The sequence below is a fragment of the Notamacropus eugenii genome, chromosome 4, assembly GCF_028372415.1.
Source record: "Notamacropus eugenii isolate mMacEug1 chromosome 4, mMacEug1.pri_v2, whole genome shotgun sequence".
Taxonomy (NCBI): Eukaryota; Metazoa; Chordata; class Mammalia; order Diprotodontia; family Macropodidae; genus Notamacropus; species Notamacropus eugenii.
The window spans coordinates 421,494,701-421,521,221 of NC_092875.1; the positions used below are offsets into that span (position 1 = coordinate 421,494,701).

At 35.1% G+C, this 26,521-nt stretch overlaps 1 protein-coding gene across 4 annotated transcripts in view; it reads left to right on the plus strand.

Annotated features, from left to right (window-relative positions):
- The window catches only part of RICTOR (RPTOR independent companion of MTOR complex 2), a 129,631-nt gene that overhangs the window by 66,207 nt on the left and 36,903 nt on the right, over positions 1-26,521 (plus strand). For all 4 annotated transcript variants that reach the window (XM_072605765.1, XM_072605767.1, XM_072605766.1 and 1 more), the window contains 13 exons: positions 2,900-3,026; positions 6,804-6,973; positions 8,950-9,017; positions 10,717-10,784; positions 12,321-12,403; positions 16,147-16,234; positions 17,889-17,979; positions 18,095-18,161; positions 21,147-21,227; positions 23,332-23,432; positions 24,350-24,515; positions 24,824-24,925; positions 25,080-25,126. In XM_072605765.1, coding sequence (XP_072461866.1) covers positions 2,900-3,026; positions 6,804-6,973; positions 8,950-9,017; positions 10,717-10,784; positions 12,321-12,403; positions 16,147-16,234; positions 17,889-17,979; positions 18,095-18,161; positions 21,147-21,227; positions 23,332-23,432; positions 24,350-24,515; positions 24,824-24,925; positions 25,080-25,126 — 1,259 coding nt within the window. The remainder of the gene's footprint in view (positions 1-2,899; positions 3,027-6,803; positions 6,974-8,949; positions 9,018-10,716; positions 10,785-12,320; positions 12,404-16,146; positions 16,235-17,888; positions 17,980-18,094; positions 18,162-21,146; positions 21,228-23,331; positions 23,433-24,349; positions 24,516-24,823; positions 24,926-25,079; positions 25,127-26,521) is intronic.

The following is a 26,521-nucleotide window of genomic DNA, read 5'->3' on the forward strand; positions in this document are numbered from 1 at the left end:
TTCACCATTTTGAATTGTTTAGCTGCAAAGGGAATAAGAGGTATAAAATGATAGTTACCAAGGATGGGTCAGGGAAGGGTTTTTCAAGATAGGGGAGACATGGGCATATTTGTAAGCAGTAGGAGATGAGCCAGTACAGAGGGAGAGGTTGAAAGTGAGAATGGGGATGACTGAGTGAGTAATCTGTTGAGACAGGATGGAATGGGATCATGTGAACAAGTAGAGGGATTAAGATTAGTTTTGGTAAGGCATAAGACCACTTCATCATGTTAAATGGGTGGAGGAGAGAGTGGCAGAAGGCATCTGAATGATAGGAGATGAGGAAGACAGAAGAAGAGGGAATTCATGGTGAATAGTCTCATTTTTTTCCCTGTAAAATATGAAGCAAAGTTCTCAGCTTAGAAAGTGCAGAGAGCAGGAGCCATAGGAGCTTTGAGAAGGAATGAAAAGATTTAGAAAAGCTGCTATAGATAGTGGGTTAGTGAGTTGATAAGTAAAGTATAGTAGAATTCCCTGGCAACAATGAGGACCCATTTGAGATTATGTAATATAAATTTATAGCGGACCCAGTCTCCACCTTTGTTCAATTGCATGTGTGTATAATAGTGAGATGACAAATGGTGGGAGTGTTCCAAAGCTAAGACTTTCCTAAGTATAATTGACAGTATGTTAAGGGGGCTAGGGATTCAAGGGAGAGAACAATGTAGAGTTGAATTGGTTCACCAAGCAATCAAGATGGGGAGAAGAGGGAAGAATAACTAGTGCAGGGGAGATGGTTTGGCAGAGAATTGAGGGGTTAAGAGGTTGGAGGTCATGATGTAGATGAAGAATAGTGTTATATAATGGAAGGCAGAGAAAAAGGTGAAAATTCAATTTATCATGATCCAAAAGAAGATTTAAGAATTCCTGTAAGTTGAATGGTGTATTTGTGGGTGATAGCAAGATCAAGGGATATAACTATCTTTTTGTCTGAGGCTGAGGTAGGGTGGAGGAGGTCATGGTGAGTAGGTTGGGGAACTGAGTGGTTAGTGTATTTGAGAGAGAATCAGTATGTATGCTGAACTTTTCTAGTATTAAATTAGGAGTTGGGAAGCGGAGAAAAATTGTAAGACAGGCACCAAACTCAGTGAGGAAAAAGAAGAACTTTGGGGTCTGTGAACAACAGCTGTAAGGATTTTGATTGGGTGGTAGATGTGAATAGCATGAACCTCAAAGATAAGGTAGTGAAAGAGAAGAATCAGTTAAAAATATAGTTTGAGGAAAAAATGGAAGGGTCAGGCAAAGCTTTTTGTAAACATCATAGGCAGGTTAGTAGGGAGAACCATTAGTCAGCTATCAGTCAGGTAGCTGATGTGGAGTAATAGAGTTCACAGGAGTCAAGGATATTGATGAATTGGAAGGCCGTGGTATTTGACGGGACATCAGATAAAGTCTCCAACATTTAGGTAGTAGGGGTGGAAAAGAAGCCTGGGCCAGGTACTGAACACCTTTAAAAAAGAGGGAAAATGGAAGTTGTTAAATTTTTAATAACAGATCCATATGGAGTGGTTTAGATAGATGAAAGTATTTAGCAAGGCTCTCTGATGGAGGAGAGATTAGAATAACGATAGAGAGTAAGGTAGAAAGTCATGAAGGATAAAGGGATTGATATGCAGCATAAAGAGATGCATGGAATATTTTTTTGAGCTGCTGCACACTAGGGTTACATTGGCTCAAGTTTTATGTTAATTATTAGATCTATTTTAAGAAAATATTCTGGCAGTAGTTTGTAGAATAGGTTGCATAGGAAAAAAACTTTATCAGGTATCCAGTTTGAAGAATACTGAAATAGTCCAGAAAAGAAATTTTTTTTAAAAAGCTTGAATTAAGGTCTTGGCAGTTGAAACATAGTAAGGCAATGGTTTTAAGAAATAGTATGGAGTTAGAATCAATAGACCTTAGCACTTGATTGAATGTTAGTCCAAACAGGGAAGGAGGAGGATGTCAAAGAAAGATTTCAAGCTTGGATAATAGAGAGGATGGCTGTCCGGTTAACAGAAAGTAGAGAAGACAAGAGGGAATTGGGGTTTGGGTTGGGGGTGACAGGAAGTACATGTTCATGTTGTATTTAAAGTACTGGTGCGCTGTCTAGGAAGAAATGTCTAGCAGATAGTAAATGTGATTAGTAAAAAAAATTACGTTGTATGCTGCTTGGTAGTTGAATTTGTTGAAAGAGATCAGTTAAGAGTGAGAGAAGGCCTAAATAAGAAGAGGCAGCTTTTAGTGGGTAAGAGGAGAAAGGAATCAACAAAATTACCTCATTTGTATAACCTTGAGTAAGTGACTTTACCTGTCCCGAATTTGGTTTCCTTATCTGTCAGAAAATGAGGGAATTAAATTACATTGTCTCTAAGGAAACCTTAGCTGTAAGTCCTATGAGCCCATGTTAAGGGAATTTTCTGCTATATAACAATACCCTCAATATAATGCTATATTTACCCTTAAATGCTTAACCATGGACTGTAGTACATACATGAATAACATTTATTTAAACAAACATAATATATATACATAATATATAGTATATTTTAATAAACATAATATATACATATAACAGAGCTAGGCTTATAGTAGGTATTCAAGAAATTCTTTTTGATATAAAGAGATGATATTGGAAGTAAAGAATCAAGGCAGTTCTGTTCAGCTATATATCGTAAAAACATTCACTGGTTACCATTTTTATCCTTTTCTTAAAGTCTGTGTTTGAGACACATCAAGACATAAGCATTATTCTTAACATGCACCTTTGAAGTATTGTAGTAGGAATTGAACATGTTATTATTTAAATCTTAATTGATAATGAAGGAATTAACTCCAGTTTCTGACTCTCTTCTCTTCCTTTCCTCCATCATCTTTACAGATGATCACTGTGAATGCTTCCCTGTTTCCCAGCTCTGTTGCCAACTCATTGATAGCTGTTGGAAATGATGGCCTTCAGGAAAGAGATAGAATGGTTCGGGCTTGTATTGCCATTATCTGTGAACTAGGTAAGAATTATCTACAAACAGAATAGAAGTGTAATACTTGTTAAAGTGTTTTATATGTCTCAGTCATTTAAAACAGTAAATTCTTTAGTCATTGCAGTAATATACCTAAAAGAATAGTAGGAGCCTGTGATAGAATGGAGCAGTCATTCTTCAGTAGATCAGCTACGCCTCCTGAAATATGATACCAGTAAATATATCCAGACTCATCTAATTTTACTATTAAATAAATTCTGTTGACTTGCAGTCTGATGATGAACACTCAATTGACCACTAAGTTAAAAGAGTAAACTAATTATGCTTAATATACTCATAAATTGATAAAGTAGGAAAGAGAAAATAATACTTCCTACAAAAGTAAGATGTAAAGAAACAAAAAATTGCTAGTATTTTGCATTGCCTTATGAAGGGTGACTATAAAGTAATGGTATTGCTAGTGGAAGCAAACAAAAATAATTATCATGACAGGGACTTATGTTCGATCTTGAAGTAGTAGAATTTTGAAAATCCATTGATCTTGAATTGCCTGTTGGTGAAGGTCAGCATAAAAAATGAGTGCTTATTATTTAGAGCAAAGAAATAATGTTAAATTTTGCATGAGGTTAAAACTGTAAGCCATTTAATATTTTTAAAAAGGTAACAAAATATGGTGAAGATCAAGAGTTCCTGACTCACCCAAAATATTCAAAAAAGGTAGTTGAAGATACCAGTAATAATGACTGACTTGGTCATCAGTTAACCCACAGAATTAAATGCAAATGTTAAAAAAGCACAAGAAAAGGCTTATTCACACTGAAGATTAAACTGTGAGAATTATGGCTGAAGAGTTAAATTTCAGCGAAGAAAGAGATTTACACTTACATCAAGATACGAGGAAAATCTCTGCCAAGATTGTGCCATTCAGTTCGGAAGATAACAAACACAGCAAGATTGAACAAACTCGTCTTTTAAGGAATGCTAAACAAAATAACTCTTTTTAAAGGAAATTAGTAACTGCTGCTCAGATATCTTCCTGGTATGACCCAGAAACAAAGCATCAAAATTTACTTTGGAAACCACCAATTTTTCTGAGACTCAAGACTAGTCAACATATTATAGCCATAAATGAAGAATTTAGTTTTTTGCACTGCTACATATTTCTTCCAGTAGTATGGCCTTTCCATATGTTATAAGTGTGTCCTATGATGCTAAATCACAGACTCATACATAAAATGAAAAGTCATTCTACCCCTTTTCACAAATGGATGAATATCCAAAATCATTTGCCCCATTTATTATTTATATTACACTGACAAGTAAGCTCCTATAAACCTCAGCACCACTCTTTTTGGGTACTTCCTTTTTTTGGTAGCTAATCACTTGTGACTTGGTCTTAATATTTCAAGAAAAGAGAATGCTATACCACCTTTACTAATTAGTGTAAGGAAAGTTTGGTGATCAACTCAGAAATAAAGTTCAAAATATTAATACTTACCCAGTAGGAGTTGTTTGCCACTGATCACTTTTTTAAGAGGTAATGTCATCTCAGGCAGAAGACCAAGGTATTGTGGCACCAGGGCAGTACCCACAGCAGCCTCTATGGATATGCAGGTGTATTTCCAGGGTTAATTGGCAGAATATAAACTCTCTTCCTCAAACACGGAACCAAGATACTTACTCAGATATCGGAAAGCCAATTCCACTATAGTAACAAGGAAGTTTGTACACATTACCTACAGAAGGAGGATCACCATCCCTGAGCCTTCTTTCAGGCAGGCTTCCCCACAAACAAGCTCCCTTAGGCAAAATGCCCCTCTCTCACCCAGGCTAGCTGCTCTGCTCTGCTATTCCTACTGCCTCTCTCTCAGCTTCGCCTCACTCTCTCTTCCTACTGTAGCCTTCCTTCTCCTTCCATTTAGCGAGCTCCTCCTACTATGGGCTTCATGTGGCTCAGGCTATGGACTGGGCCAGAGCTCGAAGCAGGTCACATGGGCCTATTAAGGGGCAGGAAAGATCTTCAGATTGCTTTAACATTACAGATATCTAGGTTTTAGTCCTAGTTACTGTTACTAAACTAGCTGTATCACCTGGGGCAAGTTGTAACTTCTCAGTCTAGATTTCCTCAATAAAAAGGGCAGATTATACCATCCTGCCTTCATCACGCAGTTCTTGTGAGGATAAAATGATATAAGGTATGTGAAATCCCTTTGCAAACTGAAAAATAAAATATAAATGCTAAATGATATTATTTAATATTTACTCATATGCTTTCCCTTCTGAAGTATGCCTCAGGAGGCTGTGAGGTACAGTAGAAAGAACATTGGTTCTGGAATCAGATGACTTAAATTCAAACCTTGCTGTGTCTCACTTTCCTCAACTATAAAAAGGAGTTTGGGCAGACCCAGTGTTCCCTTCCAGCCCTAGATCGGTGATCCTATGATCCTTTGTTAGTTGAATATTTTGTAATACTCCTACAGGTCCAATTTAATTTGTATCTGATACATTTGTCTCTATTTCTTTTTCTATTAAAAGTCATGTTGATGACTAAGCATTGCTGAGACTTGATCAACTTAACATAAGTTTTTAGAACTAGAGGCAACTAAATTTTCTCCTTTTTTAAGAAATTTACCCCGAACTATGCATCCTAATATCATGCTTGTCTAGCTTAAACTGAAATTTAAAACAGGATCCATTTTTCTTTTTCCCATTTCCCTCCGGCTCTTATGAACCTCTCAAAATAGGAATTACGTGGCTGCCCATTCTTCTAAAAGCTTTCTACCTTCTGTGCAAGTCTAGATGTACCTAAGGTATATTTGATTAAGCCTTCTTTCTTTGAATAATATTTACTCCTTCTCTCCACAAATGTGTTCATCCTATGGAATTTGACAGGAAAATAAAAGGGCTAATATAATGTGACCTAGCACAAATAACTGCATATTGAAAAGTTCTTGAGACAAATATTACAAGGCATTTGTTTATGTAGATCTTATTCAAAACATCAGTCATTAAAAGTTTCATATGGAAATGTTGAAACTTTTCAAAAATTCTCTACGGTGTTTAAGGAGTGACTTGTAGCACAGTGCTTAGCTTCTTCACTATTACTATATTCTGACTTACAGTAAGTTTTCTATGGAAAAAAGATTTTGACCCCTAAATAGTATTACTCAGCTTAATCCACCCACCTTATTTACCAGACGTGGCTCCAAGTGACTCTTGGCTGTTTCCAAAAATCAAATCCACCTTAAAAGGACGAAAATTTGTCACCATTGAAAATATTCAAAAGAATGTGATGAAGGCTCTGAAGGCATTTCCAAAAGAGACGTTAAAAATGCTTTGAGCAGTGGCCTGCAGCATTGGAATAAATGTATACCTTTCCAAGGTAATTACTTTGAAGGGGACAAAACTCTTTGATTTGTAAGGTCTCTGGTATGTTAAATCACCAACATTACTTTATAGTCACACCTCATATGTAATAACTTATTAAATTTTAGATCATGTATTGAAGTAAAATAATTATCATTTTTGTCTGAAAGTATGTTTTGCTGTCTCATACATTAATCTTATTGTTGACTATTCAAATTATAGTTTTCAAGTTTAACATAATCTTTAAATTTATCTGCAATCCACTTTAGCATCATTAAACAAAAAGGTCTTTGTTTTTAAATCACCCATGTTGTTGTATACTCATATAAGTGTAATTGTCTTTTTATTATTTATATACTTAGAGAGGTTTTTCCTAGTGCAGTTTTTCTTTTTTTTTTTTTTTTTTTTTACTTAAAAGTTTTATTTCTTTTCCTTTAGCACTTCAGAATCCAGAGGTGGTGGCTCTTCGAGGTGGACTAAGTACCATCCTAAAAAATGTGATTGATTGCCAATTAAGCCGAATAAATGAAGCCCTTATTACTACAGTTTTGCACCTTCTAAATCATCCAAAGACTCGGCAGTATGTGCGAGCAGATGTAGAATTAGAGGTAGACATTGTTTTCTTTTTTCAGTTTTATACATTTAAGTTCTTAATTTGAAAATCCTCACAGCCCAATATCAATTTAACACACTCAATAATATTTATTGTACAGTTAAACCTCATTCATTTTGTCTTCACTAATTAGGGATTTATGATTGTTCAGCTTTTGTTGATCTGAAGGTTACTATTGCTCCTTCTATGAAGAAAGGACTAACTGATCCCATTTATAAATTCAGGAAGGGAGACTAAGAAAACCTACACTGTGAAATCCTTTGTTAGCAGCTAAAGCAGTATATTTTTTATTATCTGTAATTCATATTTTTTATTAATTCAGCTAGGCTTTCTCCCAATTCATCTGAAACAGTGAGGTTAATTGTGTGGAGAACTTACTCAAAACCCTAAGAAGAGATAAGTTCAGGCATACAAGGTGAAAGCAGAGGTGAGAGCAAGTAGACTCTGATGGTTATTTGTGTGTGTATACACATTTTTATCATTTACTATATCCTAGATTGTTTACTTTAAATTAGGGACACAAAGGGTGACTAAGGGATTAGTGAAGGGTGATTAAATGATAGAACAGCAATGTTGCTAAGTTTTCAAATAACCATTGATGATCCCTAGCCCTAATGAGGGGCTTTATTATATATGAGAATATTCTTGAATTAGTTTGATATTATGGTTATATTAAATTTGTTAATTCGGAATGGATACTGAATATCTTTGGATATTTTGATCTTTGAGTTTATGAAACTGAAGTTGCTTATATCATATCATGAATCAATAGAACTATAAGATCATAGATTTAGATCTGGAAAGGACCTTGTAGGTCATACAGTCCAATTCCTTCATTTTATAAATAGAGAAACAGAGACCCAGAGAGGTTAGTGACTTGCCTAGTGTCCCACTATAGGAAATAGCAGGGCCAGTATTTGAACCTAATACCCACTGACTCCCAACCTACTACTCTGTCTGCTGAATTACAGCATTCTCCTTAAGAGCAAGTTCTATATTCATTGTTTAAAGGAATCTTGTGGGTGTAAATTAGAATCTGTGATGTTTTGCGAGTGAATTTTTTCTGAAATTGCGGAGTTAGTAAACTGTTTAGTTATTTGCACACAGTCTAGTGTTACTAATTTGTTTAAGTTCACAGTAGAGAATTAACCTTTGGACATACTTGCTTATACTTTTTCAGGGGATGGGGGTGCTTAACGAAACCTTTTGAATCGGAAGCAGAGAAAAATGGTAATCAGTAAACAAGTAGTAAACTCAACTCTTCCTGAAGTGGGGGGAAACATGGAAATAAAAATGAGTAGACAGGAAACTTTCATTTCTCATCACTGAACAAGCCAGTATTAAGTCAGTATCAGGCTAAGACATAGATGATCCTCAACATTTACAAAAATTCACCTCCTTCCTTACATGTGAACAGTGTGCTAAGTGGGAAAAGTGCTATTACCTGATTGGGAAGACCTGGACTCAGAACCTGGCTCTGCTCTTTATATACGACCTTGATTGAGTGACTTAATTGGACCTCAGTTTTCTCAACTGCAGAGTGAAATTATTGGAGTAGATGACCCTGCATCTCTTCTATCTCTAAATCAGTAGTCTTGTGATCCTAATTAATTGCTTAGTAACAAATTCAGCCTTTTATCCAAAACACTGTTTTTTCTGGAAGAAGCGGTGTTTTGAATCTTGATAGGCATAAATTTGATGGACATGTAAATTCATTTTATCTAGAATTCTTTGTTTGGCCTGTCTTGAATTTTGCTTACCTATACTTTGTGTTGTCACTTAAATGAAAAAAAGTCTTTAGAAAACTAAACTAAACTTCCCCCCCCCGCCGGATTACTTACCCTAGCTAGCTTAAATACTTAAACAAATTCTGTTGTAATAAAGTTGGAGGGAATTGAAAATATTTATTATATTGAAATTGTTTATTGTAAAGATAATATGGTCATAACAAGTACTATTCTTTATTTTTAGAGAATCTTAGCACCATATACAGATTTTCACTACAGACATAATCCAGACACAGCAGAAGGGCAGCTCAAGTAAGTGCCAGATGTTTTTTTACTAATTGAAGAGTCACAGTGTGCTACTTATTTTCTTTTTTAATTTTCAAAATTCATATTGTCATCAGTCTCCTGGATTCTCCTGAAAATTAAAGGGGAGATAATGACTCTTTAGGTATTCTTTGTCTAACTGAAATATTTGCTTTCAATAAAAATGTAACATGGGCTTATTATTAAGATTTCATTCAAATGTTAGATCTCTAAGAGCATTAAAACTTAAGGGACTGTAAATCTTAGGTTTTTTTATTGATGAATGTGGGGTAGAATGGGGATAATTTTACTTTGATTTTTATTTTTATAACTTACTCTAAAACTTAAAGGATTAAGAATAAAAGACAAAGAAAAACCAAAGTTTGGAAAGCAAATGGAGATTGCTTTAATGGAGTAAATACTTGTTCCAAATCAGGAAGACTTGGGTTCAAATACCTCCCTTAGTCAGCAGGCATGTATTGTGTACCTACTGTGTGCAGGGAACTGTTAGACCCTGGGAGTACAGAGACAAAAGTGAAATAGCTCCTGTCTTTAAGGAGCTTGCATTCTATCATGGGGAATATGCACATATGTAAGGATGATCAAATACAGTACAAAGTGGATGTGAGGTCACCTTGTGGGAAAAGTATAAGGAATTAGGAAAGGCCTGTAGAAAGTCACAATCATCCAGTGACTTGCGTGACCTCAGCAAGTTCCTTAACCTCTTGGTGCCCTGGGCAACTCTTTAAGGATGAGAGTGAGTAAGTTTTCTCTTAATAAATTTCTTTTCAAGCAGGTACATGGAATAGAAATGCAAAAGTGAAAAAGTTATTATCATCATCAGGGCACTAGCACATCACTATTACTAGCAGAATGCAGTGTGTTCACAGATAAATGTAGAATATATGCAAAAATAAGCACTTCTAGGATGAAAAATTCACTGATTGGGGAATGCCTTTTTTTTTGGAGGAAGCATCTCTCAAGTTGAGCTTGCAATGGAGCTGTCAGGTTCAAATGGTAGAGGTGAGGTCAAAGAACATTTCAGTATGAGGGTAGATTTGGGTGGGGGGAAAACTGTATGCAGAAATACTTATTAAGAAGCTATGAATCCTAGTTGGGGAATGAGAAGGGTTGAGGGAAAGAATGACAGTGTGAGAAGGGAAAAAGTAATGGATGCTAGAGATGTTTAAAAAAAAATAGAATCGGTAAGACTTGGCAACTGATTAGATATGAGGGGTAAAGGAGAAGAAAGAGTTAAAGATAATTCCTAAGTAGAGAACCTGGTTGACCAGAAGAATGGTATTGCCCTCAACAGGAATAGGGAAATGAAGAGGAAGAGATGAGTTTGTATATGTTGAGTTTGAGATGCCTGTGAAATATCCAGGCAGTTGGTATTATAGGAATGAGTCTCAGGAGAGAGATATGAGAGCTGGACTTTTAGGTTTTGGCATCAGATGATCATTTGCATACAGATGACAGCTGAATCAGTGGGAACTGATAAGATCACCTAGAAAAAGAGGGGAGAACTCAGAACAGAGTCTGAATACTGTTCAGAGGGAGTACAACATGGAAGATGAACCTGCAGAGGAGACCAATGAAATCACAAGTCTGGATATCCCCCAAAATATATTTCTGTGTGTACTACTCAAAAGCTTTAAACTTCTGCCATTTTCACCACTTAATTCCTAAATGTTCTGTTACTTAATAGAGAAGACCGAGAAGCACGGTTCCTTGCTAGTAAAATGGGAATAGTAGCAACATTCCGATCATGGGCAGGTAAGTTCCTTCACTTTCCCTCATGAATTTGACTTAAAAGTTCCTTATATTTAAAATCTTCTTGTTGTATATAATGCCCTTCCAAAATTGTTAGTTCTCATAAAGTTATTCTGTACTTATTAAGACTTCATTTCCTTCTCCTTTTAAAAAAGAGGAACTGAGCTTCATTTTCTCATTCAGGATAATGCATTAATACTAAGTATTTGGGCTATTTAAAGTGGCATCTAGGATAAGATGGGAAGTTATTGAATGGGGAAAAAATTTTTACATCAGATTCCTTTGATAATGGGTTGATAAGAGATACATAAACAATTAATATATATGACAAATAGTCATTCCCTAACAGAAATGCAAAGTATTCACAAGCATATGAAAAAAATGCTCCACATCACTAATGATAACTGAAACATAAATCACAACATTCTGAGGTTTCACGTCAGATGCTACAAATTTGCAAAAATGACAACAATGTTGGAAGGACAACAATGTGGAAAGATAGGCGTACTTAATACATTGTTGGTGGAGCTATGAAGTGGTGTAACCATTTTCAAAAGCACTTTGCAAATAAAGTGACCAAAATGCCCATACCCTTTGAACCAGAAACTCTGTAACCTTCCTCATGGCCCAAGGAAGCCATTGATAAGAAAAAAGTCCCCAGACACTCAAGAGTATTTATAGCAGCACTTTCTGTATAGCTAAGAATTGGAAACAAAGTAGGTATCTGTTAATTAGGGAATGGTGTAGACAATGTGGTATGTTACTATGCTGTAAGAAATGACATGTGTCATGAATACAGAGAAGCATAGAAAGGTCTATTTGAATAGGTGCAGTAAACAGAAATGGAAATGAGAACAGTGAGAAAATCATTAAGATCAAGTGGGACTTGAATAAAGGGATACGAGAAGACACTGTACCTGTTCTTTGTGGAGTAAGAGGGCCACAGGTATTAGATGCAACCTGTTCTCAAACTTTGTCACTGTACTGATCAAGTTGTATGGAGTTTTTATTTTGCTTTCTACAAAATAGTTTTTGTTACGGGATAGCTACCTAGGAAGGTTAAGGGGAAGAATACATAGGGTACTATGGTGATAAAAGAAACAAAATATCAATAAAAACCTATTTTAAAAAGTAAAAAATTTAATTTAGAAGTACTCAGCAAAATAAAGTACACTTAAAAAAGAGGAGCCTCACTTACATTACCTCTGGGATTTTTTTTCTCTTCAAAAAACTCATTCAGCAGTAGCTTCAGTGAGTCAATGTTTAACATATATACATATTTATATATACACATTTGAGTTTGAAAATAGAATGAGAAAATTAAAATAAATTTTATATCCTTATTCAGTAGAGAAGTTATTTATAATATTGGAAAATGTTAGTCATGATTAGAAAGAATATTGTTTATATAATTTATACTAGAATAATATTTAAAATAATTGATTTTAGTTATAGCCAAGTTGTTATAGATGTTACTTGTTCACTGAAGTATTTGATTGCAGTAGATCTTAATGTTTCTACTTTTTTTTTCTTAAACAGGTATAATTAGTTTATGTAAGCCTGGCAACTCTGGGATCCAGTCTCTAATTGGGGTACTTTGTATACCAAATATGGAAATACGGGTAGGTGAAATGTTATGAGCAGTTATTTTTTCTTGACTTTTTAGCCACACCTCTCTTCTTGGCAAGGATCATAGATAGTACCATAAATCTAGATTTGTAAAGAATTTTTCAAAATCATCTAATGCAACTGTCTCTTACAGATGAGGAAACAGGAGCTCAGAAAAGGCAAATAATTTGGTGAAGGCCAACCTGCTAGTAAGAGATAGAATTAAGATAAGAACTCTGATCTTCTGATTCTAAATCTAATGCACTGAGCCTAGCTGACCCTTCAGTTAGAGTAGAGACTCTGAAATTAAATAGGATAACATTCATTAAGACCTTTGGTATAGTAGAAAAGCAATAGAAAGGAAATCAGAGTAGCTGATTTCCAGTTCTAGGCTTATCGTATGACCCTGAGAAAGTCTCTTGATCATGATGATCATTATGGACCTCACTTTTCTCATCTGTGAAAAGATGAAATAGAACTAGGTGATTGCTAAGGTCCTTTCTAACAGCTAAGATTCTTGGTTCTGTATTTATGCATTTTGTGCTCCACTATGTATGATTAATGTTCTGTAATGTGTATTAACACTTTTGCTGTTGTTAAATTGTTTTTCGGTTACGTTTTAACTCTTCATTACACATTTTGGTGTTTTCTTGGCAAAGATACTGGTTTGCCATTTTCTTTTCCAGCTCAGTTTTGCAGATGAAGAAACTGAGGCAAACAGGGTTAAGTGACTTGCCCAGGGTCACAGTATAAGTGTCAGAGGCTAGATTTGAACTTAGGGCTCCCTGAATTCCAGGTCTGGCTCTCTATTCACTGTGCCATCCAGTTTTCTTTATTTTTCTCCTTTTGAGAAAAATGTGCTATTGCAAAGAGCCATATCAATCCAAACTATTAATATTCCTGATTTTTAAAAGATTAAAGATTGATAAAAATATACTTATTTATAAGGCACATTCATAAACTTGAGGCATTCAGGAGCACTCAGATTGATGTTTTTGTCTGATTCATTCTATCTATAAGAAGATGGGCAGTTCTCATTTCTTAAATATATAGAGAATTGAGTCAAACTTATAAGAATACAAGTCTTTCCCCAGTTGATAAATGGCCAAAGAATATGAACATGCAGTTTTCAGATGAAGAATTAAAGCTCTCTATAGTGATATGAAAAAATGCTCTTAACTCACTATTGATTAGAGCAGGCCTGTACAACATATAGCCCTGCAGGCTGCTTGCAATCTGCCAGAGGATTTTGGGAGGCCCGTGAAAAATATAGGATTGCCACTGCACCCTCTCCTGTTTGTCACATGACGCTCCATAGCCAACTGCTGTCAGTCTGTCTCTAGTCTTACCTTTCTGTGGCCTGAAGAAGTTTACAAGTTGTGCAGATATGGATTAGAGAAATGCAAATTGAAACAGCTCTTAAGATACTACCTCATACCCATCCGATTGGCTAATATGGCAAAAATGGAAAATGATAAATGTGGGAGAGGATGTGGGAAAATTAGAACACAAATGCATTGTTGGTAGAGTTGTGAACTGATCCAGCCATTGTGGAGAGAATTTGGAACTATGCTCAAAGGGCTATAAAACTGTGCATACCCTTTGATTCAGCAATGCCACTTTTAGGTCTGTATCAGAAGATCAGAAAGAGATCAGAAAAAATGGGAAAGGATCCATATGTACAAAAATATTTATAGTAGCTCTTTTTGTGGTGACAAAGAATTGGAAATTGGGATACCCATCAGTTGGGGAATGGCTGAGCAAGTTGTGGTATATAAATGTAGTGGAATACTATTATGCTATAAAAAATGATGAGCAGGTGGATTTCAAAAAAACCTGGAAAGACTTACATGAACTGATGCTGGGTCAAGTGAGCAGAAGTGAGGAGAACATTGTACACAGTAACAACCACAGTGTGTGATGACAAACTTTGATAGATTTAGCTCTTCTCAGCACTACAATGATCTAAGATAATTTCAAAAGACTCATGATGGAATTTGCCATCCGCATACAGAGAAAGAACTGTGGATTACGAATGTAGATTGAAGCATGCTATTTTCATTTTTTTCTTTCTTGTAGTTTCCCCTTTTGTTTTGATTCTTCTTTCATAACATGACTAATGTGGAAACATGTTTAACATGATTGTACATGTATAGCCTATATCAGATTGCATGTCATCTTGGGGAGGATGGAGAGGAGAAAGAGAAAAAAATTTGCAACTTGAAATCTTATAAAAATGAATTCTGAAAACCATCTTTATATATAATTGGAAAAAATAAAATGCTATTAAGTGGGAGAAAAAAAGATGACAGTTACTTACCCTGTCAGAACCCCCAGATGTATTTCTTAAATGATATTATCTGCATTGATGTAAGAATTTTCTACAATAGAAGCTCTTTATATTGATGAAAGGACATGTCCTAGACCTGCAGTGCCCTTCCCCCTCTCAATTTTTTTAATTACAGATTTTAGAAATATTTTACAAATGTTTTTCCTTCCATTTTTTGATTGAAGCAAGAAAGGAGGACAAAAAGCATGTTGGGTTGAAGATGGAAGAAGTTGGAAGTAGTAACTATATATAAAGAACAAAAAAACAGGAAAAAATAGAGACAAATAGAAAGGAAGAGAGAGGGAGTAAGAGGCAGTATTGCATAGTTGATAGAGAGCTGGCCTTGGATTTAAGGAAGGCCTGGATTAGGTCGTACCTCTGAGACAAGTAGCTTTGTTACCCTGGGCAAATCACTCTCAGTGCCCAACCAACTCTCTAAGATTGGATGTTGCACTGAAGGTCTACATTAGAAGAGGAAGCTGCTCAATGGGGTCTCCTCACACAGATGAAATGACATCTCTAGTTTTATTTTAATGGAACAAAAAAGATTGATCACTGAAAGGACATTGTTCTTTCAACATTCTTTTGGAAACCAGCCTTCTCTTTGCTTTGTGCTGAAGTAAGTTTCAGTGGGAAAATTCAAGGCAGAGGGAATGTACCACCTAGTAATGTTACTGAATTCTTCATTGTTATATACTGTAATGTTATATATTGACTCATATGTTGGTCAGGCTCCACTAAGTCCAAGATGCCTAACAACTTTAGCCAGGTGGGGAATTTCACTTGTTGTATTTCCTTATTAAAACCTCTCATTCTTAGTAATTTGTCTGTAATCATTCGTACAGGGAAAAAGGAAGCCTAGCCTACAGTCTACCAAAGCTATACTGTGTCCTCTTGTACACATAAATCAAATCTATAGCTCACTGTCAAATCCTTCTGATTCTTCCTAGGCTACATAACTGAAGGAGGGAATAATCAGTTTTTTGAACGCAGTAACTGTGGTATACCCCAGTTTCTCTACTACTTCCTCTCCCCTTGATTTCATTGTGTCTGGTTTACCTTTCAAGTGAAAAATATTAGGCTGATAGTCCACATCCCCAGTATTTCAGTTTATATAATTTCCTTTGCCAAGATTATACCAGAGATTTTAAAAACAAATTTCGGGCTAAATTCCTTCTTAAATAAAGGGTTTACACATAGTGTGGGAGAGGGAGCATTGGACTTGGAATCAGATTACCAAGGTCCCAGGTTTTATGCTTTCTAAGTCATGTCTCTGGGCAAGGTACTTAATCTTTCTGAGCCTTGGTTTCCCCTTCTGCAAAATGGGAATAGTAAGTTACTACTACTACTACCTCACAGGATTGTTGGAATGAAATAAAAAACTGTATAAACATGACCCGTATAAAAGATGACTCTTGGTACTTGCAGCGGGGTCTCCTTGAAGTTCTCTATGATATATTTCGTCTGCCTCTACCTGTTGTGACTGAAGAATTCATTGAAGCACTGCTCAGTGTAGGTAGGTATTGAAAACAGGGTGAAACCCATTCATACATGATGTCTTTTTTCTGCTGTACATTGTCATTTTATCATCACATGGTTATCCCTTCCACATAGTAGGCATTAGGGACACAGTACCCCTGTGATCTAGAAAATGTTTTAGATGAACCAATGCAAATTAAAGTGAGTAGAACTGGGAGAACAATTTGCACAATAACAATATTGTAAAGACAATCAACTTTGAAAGACTTAGTAACTAATCAGTATAATGATCAGCCACAATTCCAGAAGACTCTTGATGAAACATGCTACTCACCTCTAAAAAGAGCAGATGGACTCAGTGCGGACTGAAACATATTTTTTTCCTTTTTTCTTGTTTTATTTGGAAGAGATGGGGGTGGGGTGAGGAAATGGCTGATGGAGAGCATGACTATCAGTATTTATATTGGGTTTTGTTTATCTTTCCTTTTCAATGAGTAGGGGAGAAAGAAGAGGGAAGGAGAAAAATTTGGAATTGAAAACCAAATTTTGAAAAATAGTTAAGATTTAAAACATACTATACACACGCACAAAAGACTTGCAAAAGACTGCAAGCTCCATGTAAGGAAGCAGTGTGATTTGGCTGTTAGGAAAGTTAATTTAGTCTTAAAATACCTGTATTAGTATTGCTTAACTAGAATGTTGTTCTCAGTTCTGAATGCTACATTTACTAGGGAATTTGACAAACCACAGTGTGCTCAGCTTTCTTTATTCACTCTCTGAAGAGGAAAACTTGAAACTGTGTCATCAGTAGGACATTGTGTTGGATCATAGAAGGAACTGTGAGAGAACTTGGAATAGAACAAGTATCTCCTGTGTGCCAGACTCTGCTAAACCCTGAGAATCTAGAGAGAAGTAAAAGATAGCCCCTGCTCTCAGTGAGCTCACAGTCTAATGAGAAAGACAGTATACAAATAAGCAGGTACAAAGAAGCTATCTGCAGACTAAATGGAAAATAGTCAACAAAGACAAAGTACTAGCATTATGGGGGATCGAGAAAAACTTCCTGGATGAGGTGGGATTTAATTCATACTTGAAGGAAACTGGGGAAGCAAGGAGGTAGGAGTGATGTTTGCCTCATTTGTATAATTCCAGAGGGTAAAACAAGATTTCTTTGCCATAAGTTACAAAGAGATAGATTTAAATTTAATGTAAAGAAGAACTTTCTAACAATTAACACCATCCCCAAAAGGTATGGCCTGCTTTATGAGGTAGAATTCTGAGTAATTCAGGTATTCAGACAGACACTAAGTAACTTTTGGTGAATTTATAAAGAGATTTTTTTTTCCCTCAATGTAGGAGTTGAATGAATTTGATATTATATCAGGTATCTTCCAGTTATAAAATCCTATAAACCAGGAGGTCTGAGTACACAGTTCACAAACTATATTATTTAACTATGAATAATCAATATTTATGTAAACACAAATGTCCATTGTAAATACTGTTTAAGTATTCATCAAATTTCTCTTTTAAATAAATGATATTTTTTCAGCTTTTATTTGACTGTATTTTGTCTGATAATCTTCCAGAATTCTTCTGAGTACAACAGAATGTTACCAAAAGTCATATTTTTTTTTTAAAGAAAACTGTGATTTCTTTGTTCTCAGTGGTGACGTTTTTATTGATTTTAGATCCAAGTAGATTCCAAGATTGTTGGAGACTTTCAGATGGCTTTGTAGCAGCTGAAGCTAAAACTATTCTTCCCCATCGAGCCAGATCCAGGTAGAATTTAGTGACAGGATATTGTTACATTTTTATTAGAATTAGTGGTTTTTTCCCCCTAAAACATATAACATAATGAAAAACCTTTAATTTTTTTGTGTTAATATGTTTCCAGACCAGACCTCATGGATAATTATTTGGCACTGGTACTTTCTGCTTTCATTACTAATGGACTTTTAGAGGTAAGTGAAATTATTGTAAATAGCATTTCAGAATTTACTCTATTTTTTTCTGATGACTTCTTTCAGAACACCAAAATTTATTTCATGTATAATGAGAACCAGTATTTAATTAGAACACTGGTCTAGAAGTCAAAAGACTTACTTTCCCTATCTAGAAAGTAAGAGTTAATAAATAATTCCTTCCTAGCTTAACTCATGAAACTGTTATAAGGAAGCATCAAATGAGATATTTTTACATTAAAGAACTCTATAAATTACATAAGAATGTAATTCAATTCAATAGACATTCATTAAATGCTTATTCTGTACAGAACATCCTGCTAGACATTGGTGAGATATAGTTTCGATAAGACACAAATCATACCTTCAAACAGTTTATAGTTTGGTAGGTATTTACAAAACACAAATAACTGTAATACAAATTTTCCCTAATAACGTCATAGGGAATTGCAAATAAATTTCCGTATGAAGCTTATGAAGGAGAGAAATCATCATGAACTGGGAGGTCAAGATAGACTTTGTGAAAGGCATAGCATTTGAAACAATCTGTAAAAGAATGTAAAAATGTAAAGTGGGTAGGGAGTGGACTGAGAAGGAAGGCAATCCAGATGTAAAGAATCCAAAGGATAAAAAGTGTAGGGCCTCTTAAGAAATGGTTTGATCAATAATTGACATATATAGAGGAGAATAGTGAGAGAAGAACCTTGAAGAGTGGAATGGTACCAAATTGTTAGGGTCTTGAATGCCAGACTAAGGAGTTTGAGCTTGAAATGAGGAATAATATAATCATATTTATGTTGAAGGAGTCCTAGTATTATAGATTTTTTTGGAATAGAGAGTGGCAGAGGAGATTGGAGTAAAGGCTTAAAAACCCACAATCATTTTTGCTATAACTCTTGCTTTGAAAATGCACATTTGTTCTAATGTGATTAATATATTAGGGAACAATTTGCAAATTTTGCCTTTGCTTACATGCAAGGATGCATAAAATTGCACCCAGATGAACTGAGCTCACATAGAAATACACAAAATTCATTCTTGTGCACACCTCAGATATTTACCAGCTACCTAAGTTCATAGTGCATGTTTTCCTGTAAGATAGTTTTTTCTTTTCTTTTGCTTTTGTGAACTTTTGCATATTTTTTTAAAAACACACAATATCTCACATGTCTGAGTACTTTGTTTCAAAATTACATTGCAGAGAATGTAAAAGGAAAGCTTTAAATGTTGAAGAGAAGGTTGAAATAAAATATTTTGGAAAAAATGAGATAGCATGCATGTGATATCTCCCAAGCAAAAGGCATAAAGGAATTCACATTATGGATCATTAGAGACAACTTGAATAAAAATCTACAGGAGCTGTGGCTGGTCTCCCCTTCCCTATCCCTGAATTGCTTGGGCTGCCTTCCCCCCACATCCTGCATACCTTCCTTCCCACCCCCCAGCCATTATCTTTGCCAGCTCTGTTTTCATAGGAACTACACTATCACTATTTAGTAATAAAAACAGCTTATATCAGTACTTACTATGTCCTAGGCACTGTTTTTAGTGCTTTACAATTACCCTCATATGATTTTTACAACTCTGACCAGGTAGGTGTTGTTGTTATCTCTAGTTTACAAATGAGAAAATGGAGGTAGACAACTTGTTTAGGGTCATATGGTATGTGTCTAATGGGAGATTTGAATTAGAGTCTTCCTGAATCCAGGTCTGGCACTATCCACTGCACTAGCAGCCTCTTTATTTATTGTATTTATGTATTTCTTAACCATTTAACATGTATTAAACTATGCTGCTGGTTTTTTAGATCCTAATTTTTTTATGTCGCTAACAAGAGTTTTTGAGTATTGTGCCTCTTACTCCATTTTCACTATAAACTCTGTAGCTTTTTCTGTTCCATTGTGCTTATTATTAGCACATGATTTTTAGGAAGGTGTATGTCTCCTTATAGAACTGACTGCATTTGTAGTACACAGCACTAATTCCAGCGAATAGTAATAAAAAGTATATATTAGTCTGGTGGCATCAAGAGGGAAAGGCTAAATGCAAGAGGTTTTAGAAGTGGACTTGATCTTGTTAACTTTGAGATGTGTGTGTCCATCCGTCCTTCGTTGCCGAAGAAGACCATGCTATCAGAGAAATGATGACATGAATTGCACTTGACTCTGTTTTGAGTGAGGGAAGGCTGTGCAGGTCACCAGCCTCACTTCTTCTCCAGAGCCATCTGAATCCAGTGACCAGATATTCATCAGGATGACAGGAGATAACCCAGGATGAGGCAATTGGGGTTAAGTGACTTGCCCAAGGTCACACAGCTAGTGAGTGTCAAGTGTCTGAGGTGAGATTTGAACTCAGGTCCTCCTGACTCCTGCACTGATGCTCTATCCACTGCACCACCTAGCTGCCCCAGCTTTGAGATGTGAAAGAGGAGGAAGAGGGAAGAGTTAAAAAAGGTGACATTATGATGTTAAATGTAGAAGATTAAATGGCAGTGCTTCTGACAGTGTCAGAAGAAGAAGCAGGTTTCTGAGGGAAAGTTAATTAGTTTGAGAATGTAAAAGGTAGGAAATAAGAGAGAAAATCTAGGTATGTATATAGGGTATGCTTAGTGTGGCCGTACCTACCCTAATGTGTCTAAAATATTATGGTATTGTATTGCATTTTTAAGGTGGTATTTTTATTAGGAAGTTTTGTTGTTTATTTTTTTAAGTTTAATTAAATTTTATTTCTTTAGTTTGGTAAATAAAAACAATTCCTTTATTCAATATGTTTGCCTTAAAAAAATTTTCCTGGGAGTGCATTCTAATGAGATATGCTGCACATGGCTATGAATGAGGGCCAGTAAGAATACGAGAGAAGGATTTCTCAAGTGATAAACAGGCCAGCTAAGATTATATACCATCAGTTTATAGTAGGTGAAATTAGTCTGAGACATTACATATCTATTATGAAATATTACAGCAAATTTTTCTTTTTCCCCCAAAGGGTTTGGTTGAAGTAATAACAAGCAGTGATGACCATGTCTCAATTAGAGCTACAATCCTATTAGGGGAACTTTTACATATGGTAAGTCTAATATCTTATGAATTCGACATATTTTGATTTAAGTTCATGGCTTTATAACTATGTAAAATGAATTATCATTATAAGTATGGGGGGGGAATATTTCTTGCACATGTCTCTTTTACTCTATATCTCACTCTGTATTGGCCTACTACATTAATTTAACTGAAATCTTTTTATTATTCTTTCTTTTGTCATGAAGGGTGTCCCTGGGTTCCCAAACACTATGCCAGCAGAGCATAAGCCTACCCAGTTGGAAAAACCCCACAAGAATGGCTTAGGGATAGACTCGATATGTTTGCCTCCAGAGGATCTGATTAAGTTCAGAGAGAGTCATTATGATATTGTCTGGAGGGTGCTGAACTTTTCAGCTTTAGCAGTTATCAGAAACATTCCTTGAAGTCAGAGTTGTGTGCGTTAGTGGGCTGCCCAGATAACTCACAACTTATTATCCATGCTTTTTAGATTAATAAGCAAGTTAGTCTTATACTCATTGTATAGATTGATACTACATAGCCATCCAAATCTTTACCACTCACCCCAAAAGCCAGTAAATCACATGTAGTAGTTACTCAGTTGAATATATAGCAGATGCAGAAAAGTTTTGTGCTCAAAATACTATCCTATGTAAAGAAATTTATACACAGTTGTCTTATTTTAATAGAAATGTATGTATATGTTTGGAGAATTTTCATTTTGCTTTTCTTGCTAAGTTAGCAACATCCGTAAGTGGGACCTGTTCTGTGTAAGCTATTTCCCCCACAAAGACTGACTCCCTCTGCTATTGATGCCTGTTATTAGAATATAAATTTAGCTCAACAGATCGGCAGATTTAAATTCAACAACAGTTTATTAAGCATATACTATGTAAGCACTGTGTTAAGTGTTAAGGATCTGAAGGTGATAAATTACAGTCTTCATCCATGAGAAACTTATATTCTAATAAATTATAAATTGGAGCCAAGATGGTAGGAGGGAAAGGTGAAAATCAACTTAGTATTCTAGGAAGGGGTGAGGGAAGGCCAAAAAACCAACATATTTTAAGTATGTGAAGATAAAATAGGCCAGCCTAACCTCTTTGTAATACGTTGGCAAGTAAAATAAGTGCTTTGACAGATAACTAAGAAAGCATTATCTACTATCTCCTTTCCCTTTCTAACTTCTAGACCTTTTAAAATTGCATTTTATAGCTTATAACTTTAAAGTAAGTTTCTCTTGAAAAAGGAATTATACTTTTTGATGTAGAGAAAAATGAGATGAATCGCAAATTGATGGTCGATTAAAAAACAGTTCATTTTGGCTTCCTTTACTCTCTGTAACACTGAGCAGATATTTTTGCTCGCTCATTAAGACTTTAAAGTCTTACTTTGGATATGAGACCTGACCCAAGACATCCTTACACTAAGAATACACATTCAAATTCATAGCACTTTGTCTTATTTCCCCAGTGTGTAATTTACCAGTATTGGCTTCCAAATCAAAGTCTCACTAAAAGTATATTCAAGTTTCTCTTCAAACTTTAAGGGTGATTTAAAACTTTTATTTAGAGAGTTTGATTTAGGATAAATTAGGCCCGATGACTTCAGATTCACCCATAGGTAAGAAATTTTTCAAAAAGATAACCAGTTTGAATTTAGTTGAATGCCACTTTAAAAAACTAAATTGAATTAAAATACCTTTGAATATTGGTATATACATGTTTTATTTAATGTAATATGAGTATAAACATATGTATATACCATGTGCATATATTGTATATACACATATCTTCCACTGAAATCCTACTTAGATATCTTATCCTGGCATGGAGGTGGCCTTTGAGCACAACTTGGGTGGTTCCTTCCAAGCTGGAAAGGTTTCAGGTACAAGTGCTCTTTGCCTATGTCTGTTGTCTGAAGACTAGTCTCTATGGGTTTGTAGAAGCTCCTCTAGAGGTCCAGCTGCATGGTAATTATATTTTTCAGTCACAACTGACAGACCATCTTTTAAGGTGTAGAGGGTTGCAGTATGCATTGGTAGAGGGAATTACCCACGTTGATAAAATCACAAATCATTTAAGTAATGAAATCAGCATTTTATAGTGTCTTCTTATGGTATTTGTTTTTAGGCAAACACAATCCTTCCTCATTCACATAGCCATCATTTGCACTGTTTACCAACGCTAATGAATATGGCAGCATCCTTTGACATCCCTAAAGAGAAAAGACTGTAAGTACGAGCTGTACCAGATCTTTAAAGATACTTTGCATGTGTAAGATGTATTAAAATTACTTGAAGTTCACATATATGGTATTTACCACAGCTTTTAGTGCAGGTAAGAAAAAAACCTTAATAACATGTAAAAATGCATGGCATTTCTCATGGTTACACAACTGATAGGATAAAATCACATCAAGATTCTTCATTACTCTTTTACCATCAGTTGTTTGGGGTCATTCATTGTGGACTACCTGCAGTAACAATAATTTTTGAAAAAAAGAAGTAGTAGTAATGGAGATTTTGATTTTTTAGGTATATCATTTTAAATATTGCAAACATGAAACCAAAACTGTATTATAGGCACAGAGAACTCTCTGGATTCTCAGTACTGAAATAGGTATAGACAAAGTTGGCAAAAACAAAAAAGCTGCATTGTTACTGGAGTTGCAGTGCTTATAACTTGGACAAGGAGGAGTTTGAGGGAGCTAGGCTACAGGGAGAAGATGAGCTGAGTTTGTAGAGGTTCACCATAGGGGAATTGGAGACTATTTCCATTTGTGCTTTCCTCACCCAAATTTAAAAACTTAAATGACCATGCTGTGGCGCTTGGTACTGCATGTATTTGTTTTCTGATTTAGTTCCACATCTACTATCTCTCACTCTTCCAAGTTGTAGTCTACATTTTTAGGGCTGAAAGTAGGAGTCAGAATCAAGACTGCTAATAAAGTTAGTAGCCCAGTTTCATCAATTGTTTTGCAAAATCTAAGATGTAACATTAGTGACTTTTTTATGGAAATACAAAGAAAATAATTAACTATTTCTTGCATTAAAATTCTACAAGGTAATGGTCTGATTGGCCACAATAACAACTTTTAAGGAATTTATGCTTTGTTGTACTAATAACTACAAATTTTTTTCCTCATTAGGCGAGCCAGTGCAGCCTTGAACTGCTTAAAACGCTTTCATGAAATGAAGAAACGAGGGCCTAAGCCTTATAGTCTTCATTTAGATCACATTGTTCAAAAAGCGATGGCAACACACCAAAAGAGGGATCAGTACCTCCGAGTTCAGAAAGATATTTTTGTTTTGAAGGTATTTATGTGAAACCTGAATTTAAGTGATTTTGACTTGTGACATTTCTTAATTGAAACTGTGTATGTGATTTTATTTTAAAAAATTTAGATTTTCATAATTCTAATTTTTTTTCTGTAGGAAGCATTTAGAACTAATATTTTAACTTTAATAGTTTCTAGATGCCACTTTGACATCTATGATTGAATTATATCCTTAAATGATGGAGCTTTTGGGGGTGCACGTTGTAAATTAGGTTTTTATTTTTTTGTGTGTATCTGGTTAATTTGCTGCAAAATAATTTTCCTTCCCACTTTCTGTTGGTTCAGGATACAGAGGAAGCTCTCATGACCAATCTTAGAGACAGCCAAGTTCTTCATCATAAAGAGAATCTTGAATGGAATTGGAATCTCATAGGTACCATTCTTAAGGTAGGACAGAACATTTTGTGATTTGATAAAATAGGCTTAAAGTACATACTTCTTATTGTCTGTTTTTGATTGTTGGTTTTTAATGCCTCCATAAGTATTTAGGAATTGATGGTTTAAAAGACAGTTTCTACATAATCCATTATCTTTTTTCTAGTGGCCAAATATAAATCTAAGAAACTATAAGGATGAACAATTACACAGGTATGTAAGAACTACATAAATTCACTACTTGGGGACTATTACCCCATAGTTATTAAAATTAATCATTCAGTATCGTATACAATTTATATTCATTTGTTTTATAATTAGGAAGTATGTAGGCCTGTGTGGCCATGGGTAAATCATTAAAGTCTCAATGTTCCAGGCAACTCTCTAAAACTGTTGGGAAGTTCCCTACACTGATAAAGCCACAGATCCATACCCCAAAATAATACTTTTATTGGAACAGATAAATTGACTAATTTGGTCATAGTGGAATATTTTTTTTCATTCACAAAATGGTTATGTTTTGTCTGCTTTGTGCAAACTTTCTTTTTAATTTTAAAATTCAGAAAATTTTCTGTCTTTTGAAAATATATGGTTTTGATTTCAGTTTTGATACCAACTAACCAACTTAGTTTAGTCATTCCTAATCTGAATTTCTCAGACTAAGAGACCTTCACAGAGTATCGTAGAGTCACAATAATGATAACAGGCACTCAGTAAGTTTATTTATTTTGATAATAATATATTAGATTATTTCCAGCCTGATTTCCTCCGTATACCACCAAAGTTGGGTGACTGTTTTTAACCTCCCCCAGTAGCTCCATCTTGTTCTGTCCTTGTTGATTTCTTAACCACCCAGTCCTTTTCCCCATCCTTCACCCCCAATTCCAGAGATCCAACTTCCTTTTTTACTGAGGAGCCTGGTAATTGATGGAAGTCTCAGGTGGCCAGGACAGAGTTTAGGAGTCCCTCTTCTAAATTGTCTGTAGACAACGCACAAAACTTTTCTCATTAGAAATGCTGAAATTCATTTAGTCTAAGCCATTTTGGGGTGGGGAAGATTCAATCTTACTTTATACTGAAGATTTTACACATTTTCAATAATTTAGATTTTCCACCAAATTTTAGTGATTATAATGATACATATGGGACATCCATGTTGACATTTTTTGGTTAATTTTAATAATAATAGCTATCACTTATATAGTACTTTAAAATTTGCAGAGCCTTTTACAGATATTTTTATTTGATTCTCAGAACACCCTGGAAGATTGGTGCTAGTATGATTTCCATTTTACAAATGAGGGTTTGAGGGAGGTAACATGACTAAGAAATGTCAGAGGGAGGATTTGAACTTCACTCTTCCTGACTCCAAGTCTAAATCTTTATCCCTTACTCCACTTAGCAAACATTCCCTGTATTAGTGATATTTAAGTCTGAGAAACATGTATAATAACATTGTACTGCAGAACACAGAGATTAATTGAAATATATAGTCATATCTTTTTTACATCCCAGTTATTTTCCAGTATGCCCTTCTTACTCAGAATCCTGTCCTGAAAACTTAAGATTCAGAAACTAAGACACAGTTCAGGAAAACCAACTGATCTC